The sequence below is a fragment of the Myotis davidii genome, unplaced genomic scaffold (assembly GCF_000327345.1).
Source record: "Myotis davidii unplaced genomic scaffold, ASM32734v1 scaffold169, whole genome shotgun sequence".
Taxonomy (NCBI): Eukaryota; Metazoa; Chordata; class Mammalia; order Chiroptera; family Vespertilionidae; genus Myotis; species Myotis davidii.
In genome coordinates this window covers 2,365,061-2,370,033 of record NW_006383005.1, presented here as the reverse complement: position 1 = coordinate 2,370,033, position 4,973 = coordinate 2,365,061, and the positions used below count along the sequence as shown (strand labels likewise).

Sequence of the window (4,973 nt, the reverse complement as noted above, 5' to 3'; positions counted from 1 at the left end):
GGGGGGGGGGGGGGGAGGGGGGCAGTGCAGTGCCCTGAGGGCTGGCTGGGGTTTGGAGGTGAGATGTGGAGAGGAAAAATTGCTGCTGAGCTAGGCCTGGGCTTGTCACCTCCACCTTATCCTGGAATTGGTGAAAAAAGGGGAAGTGACCACAGTGGGTGTGGAGGAGGTGTGTTTCAGGGTCTGTAGCAGAAACTACCGGAACTTGAGGAAGTCTGCTGGATAACTGCTCAAGGGCTTTCTGTTTTGGCTGGGATGGTGGGTGTGGTTGGAGGGGTGTGAGGGTGGGAGGGGAGAGGAACTTTTCACCTACCAGGGGAAGTCAGGATTGCTTTTCATCCAGAAAGTTAGAGCCCCTGGAGGGGAAGTAAGGCCATAAGCAGGTGGAGCTGTGTGTTTCATCACTCTCTGCGGCCAGGCCCTGTCCTGGGGCAGGGGGTTCAACCCTGGCCCCTTCCTTTCTCAGGACCCTTCCCCAGTGGTGGTCATCCTTCTGGGAAAGCAGGTGTTCTCCTGGGAGGGTCTGGAGGGTAGTGCTGTGAGGATGCTGTACCAAGGCTGAAGGTCCTGATGGAGCTGTATAAACGCTCCTTAAGGAAGGGGTCGAACCCAATCTGCCAGTAGCTCTGCCATTGGCACCCCTGGGGTCCTGCAGCCTTCCCAGCCAGACAGGGAACTTTTTTGTCTGGAGTTTGTTGGTAAGTGTCTTTGCCCCAGGTCCACCCTCTTGCACCCCTAGATAACCGTCTCCTAGAGAAGGCTGAACTGCTGGCCCGGTTCTCAGACAAGCTGCAGCCAGAGCCAAACGATGTCACTCCTGCTCCCCAGCAGGGCCCTTGGTGAGTGCATGCCTGCTTGTGGTTGTGGTCACAATGGGCTGCCTGTGCCTAGGCCCTGCCCTCACTGCCTATGCTGGGTCCATTCTCTCCCTGGCACCTCATTGGCCCCTGTCTGCTACCCGGGGGGAGGGGTATGTAAGCTCTTCAGCCTTCCCCCAGGCCAGCTGCTTTGAATGTCCTTCTCTCCTACCCATCTCAGTCCATATCTGCATTTGTCCCATCTCCTTCCCTTCCCACCCCCACACTCATCTTTTCCCCTTTTCTGTCTCTATCTCTCTCGTCTTTAAAAAAAAATGTTTTTATTGATTTCAGAGAGAGGAAGGAAGAGGGAGAGAAACATCAACGATGATAGAAAATCATTGATTGGCTGCCTCCCGCACACCCCCTACTGGGGATTGAACCCCTCACCAACTGAGCCTTCCCAGCCAGGACTGTATCCCTAATTCTTTACCGGATGCCTACAGAAAGGGTCTTGCTACCTATTCCGAAGAGGGAGTGAAGATGAGAATCAAGAATGGGTTGGGGCTCAGAGTTGGGAGGTGCTTCTAAAGGAGGGTCCTGACCATGGAAACCAAGGCCGGGGGACTCCCAGAGCTGAGCCATGGACAGCTTCAATTGCCGGAAATGTGCGCTTTCCTCTTCTGGCTTCCACCTTTCTAGGAAAAAGTTCATGATGCTGGTCTCAGGCTTTTCATGCACATCGCTCGGATGAATGGAGGGACAATGAGCACCACTCTCTTGATTGGTTGGCAGGGAGCAGGAGTCGCGGTCTAACTCAGACCAAGTCCCATCACCGGACATTCTGAGGGTGAAATGGCAAGAGGAGAAGGAGGGACTTCGGCTGGTCTGTGGTGAGGTAGGCTGGGCAGAGTCTAAAAATGTGGTCTGAGAGACAACGTCGTGGGCCCAGGATCTAGGATTTTGGGGGATGGAAGATTCAGTCCAAGGGAGTCAGCAAAAGAGGGACAGTCCCCAAGTCCAGTGCCTTGAGGCCAGACAGTCCGATGCGCTCTAGCTTGGCTCTGGCAGCCCAGGATGAAGTGGGCTCCAACAGCAGTTGGAGGAAGTGAGGTGAGAGTTCAGCCCTCCTGGTTCGTAGGTCGACGCTCAACCACTGGGCCACGCTGGCCGGGCACTCTCCATTCTTTCAACACATACTTATTGACAATTGCTACATGTAAGGCACAGGAATGCAGCATAAACAAGACCTGGCCTTATGGAGGTTCAAGTCCACTGGAGGAGACTGATGGACCAGTAAACTCATGCCCAGTTATAGCATGCCTAGTCACCTGCCTAACTAGTGTGGGACGGGGGCTGTGAATGCAGTGAGAGCCTCTCCCTCAACGTCTTGTAGTCACAGCTTCACACTTGAGAAGTGGTTCTCAAACATCTGAACCCCCTTCTGGGCTGTGAGCACCCCAAGGCCTGGAATGCTTTTGGTTTGCCTCCACTGTGTCCCTGGGGCTTGTCTCCACAGTCCATGCTAATGCATTATCTGTAGGCTAAGTGCTGAATGAGGTGGATCATGTACCCCTCCATTAGTGGTCACAGGGCTGGAAACCTGGGGGCACCCCTGACCCTTCCCAGCCCTCTGTTCTGAGCTAATCACCAGATCATGGATCCTCCTCGAAATCTACCAACTTCTGTTTCCTATACCATGTCTGGCCTGGTCCAAACTGACCTCATTCCACCCTGGATGGCTCCTCTCTTGGCACCCCCATCCGGCACTCAGAGTGATATATTTTAATAATAGAAGTGACTTCCATTAGAGAAAAAAATATAACATATGCTTGTTGTGAACATTTCAAGAGAACCGAAGTCCATAGAATACAAACAAGTAAGAGCCTCTTTCGCCCCCTCTCCCCATTATCAGTTTGGTATGTATATATCCTGCCACTCTCTTATCTCTGAGCTCATAGTTCCCTTTGTATGGGATCCCTCCCACACCCCTTGCCCTCAGCACTCCCTCTCCTTGTTTCCTCAGGCACACCCCAGTCAGCCCCCACTGGATACACCAGGGGATGAGGAGGGGCTTTTCCTTTGTTTGTACTGTTTCACATGATCACAACCAATATGTATTATTACTATTGTTTGAACTTTTTATTTTGAAATAATTATAGATTCACAGGAAACTGCAAAGACAGTACAGAGAGGACCTGTGTACCCTTTACCCCGTTTCCCCCATTGGTTACATCTTCTGTAACTACAGCACACACAGTCAGGGAATTGATATTGGTGTGAACTGTTGCTGGGGGCCCCAGCGGATCCAGGGGTTCCCAAAGGTGTGGACGGAGTCGGCGAAGAATGTTTTACACGGAGACAGCGTTCAGAACTCTCTAGCTCTCTTTAGTCTCCGTGGATCTTCCTGTGCCTGGCTGAGGCCACAGGGAAAGATCCCAAGGTAAACTGAGCCTTTATTTTATAGTCAGAGGTAAACAAGGTAGTGGTTACCAAAGTTACACTGTTATTGTGAGTTTCACTTGTTTACACCATGGTTATACTTCCTGTACTTCCTCAGCCCATTAGCTTCCCAGATAAGATCTAGGGAGTGTTATAAGGTCAAGCCTAATTATGCTAAGGTGACTGTACCCTCTAAGCCAGGAATTGTTTGTGACTTTGCCCATAGGTCAGTCCGAGGCTTAACCCTGTATCGGCTCCCTACAAACTAGTTCTTGATGATTCTGTCACATGTGTGTAGATTTGTGTGAACAGTAAGATACGGCTCTAATCAGAGATCTCTCTCTACCCTATTTTAGTCACAACTTATCCCTCTGCCCCAACCATTCCTAATTCCTGTTAGCAACTAATCTGTTTTCCATCTCTATTATTTTAATTTTGAAAAGCATAAAAAAACACAAAAAAACCCCAAAACTGAGTACCAAGACATCAATGCAAGTAAATGACAGGTGAGGAAGTGGAAGTGGTGGTGAGACTGCTTCGTGGTGAAAGGAATTATAAATGTTATATAAACTGGGCCAGGTATGGAAGCAGGTCTCCCTGCCTTGTGTGTGCTGGGCCCCTCCCCAGGCCCACAGGGGAGTGAGTAATGTCAGTGCAGGTGGACAGCACCAACCTTGCTCCTCAACCCATCCCTCCCCAGGCCCGCCCATGTGAGAACACAGGAACAGGTTACCAATAGCCCCAGCCTAGGCTATTTCCTCAGGTTCCTCTCGCCACACTGGTGGGAACTAACTGCTTTGTCTAGGGCCTGTCTCTCCCACTAATCCCTCAGCTCCAAAAGGTGGCTTCCCCAGCTCCTGGCTGAAGGACTGTTCAGTGAGGCAGGGGTACAGATAAGATGACCCTCACCCCCACTCTTGGGCTGTGGGGCAGCTCCAGCATTTATTCTGGGCCAGGTGCTCTTATAGTCCATTCCTGTTCTGAGGCTGGGTGCCTCTGCTCAGGGCTCCTTCTTACTCTGGGGGATCTGGTCAGTAGGCCAGGGGAACAGAACCCACAACCCTCGAACCCCTCCTGTAGACCAGCCCTTTACTTGGAGCACAATGTTAGGTGGCCTGGGGTCCAATATCAGCTCTGCCACTTAGCTGTGTGACTTTGGGCAAGACACTTAACCTCTCTGTGCCAACGTCCTTCTCTGTGAAATGTGGAGAATGGCATCACCTACCTCATAGTGATGTTATGGGGATTAAGAATTAATATGTGTAGAATGCTCAGAACAAGGCATGGAACACTTAAGTGCTCTATTAAAAAAATTGCCATTATTTGAAAAACGATTTTTCATAATAATTCCGTATTACCCTATAAGGCCAGCACGATCATTCCCATTTTATAGGTGAGATAACAGAAGGCTGAGGTTGAATGACTACCCCTGGGTCACAGAGAAAAATAAATGGCCACGCCAAGACTGACACGCAGGGATCAGACTTCAGGGCCTAAGTCCCTTCCCCGCTCCATGAAACAGCAGTGCATTCCGGAAGGGCCAGGCCCGTAGTCTACCTGCGCCCCAGCTTGCTTTTCAGTAAGGGAGCGGGTGGGTGCAGCAGCAGACCCTGGCTGAAGCTCTACAAAGAGGCTCAGAGTCTGACCTTTAACTGCCCCCAGATGGCCTACCAGGTGGTGGAAAAGACCGCAGCCCTGGGCGCCCTGGAGTCCGAGCTGGAGGAGCGGCAGGGC

At 51.4% G+C, this 4,973-nt stretch overlaps 1 protein-coding gene across 1 annotated transcript in view; it reads left to right on the top strand.

The window, feature by feature from the left end:
* Positions 1-717: 717 nt before the first annotated feature.
* ATG16L2 (autophagy related 16 like 2) overlaps positions 718-4,973 on the top strand; it is a 13,347-nt gene continuing 9,091 nt past the window's right edge. Inside the window, exons 1-3 of the mRNA XM_015557476.1 lie at positions 718-839; positions 1,593-1,695; positions 4,902-4,971. Coding sequence (XP_015412962.1) covers positions 4,902-4,971 — 70 coding nt within the window. The 5' untranslated portion in view covers positions 718-839; positions 1,593-1,695. The remainder of the gene's footprint in view (positions 840-1,592; positions 1,696-4,901; positions 4,972-4,973) is intronic.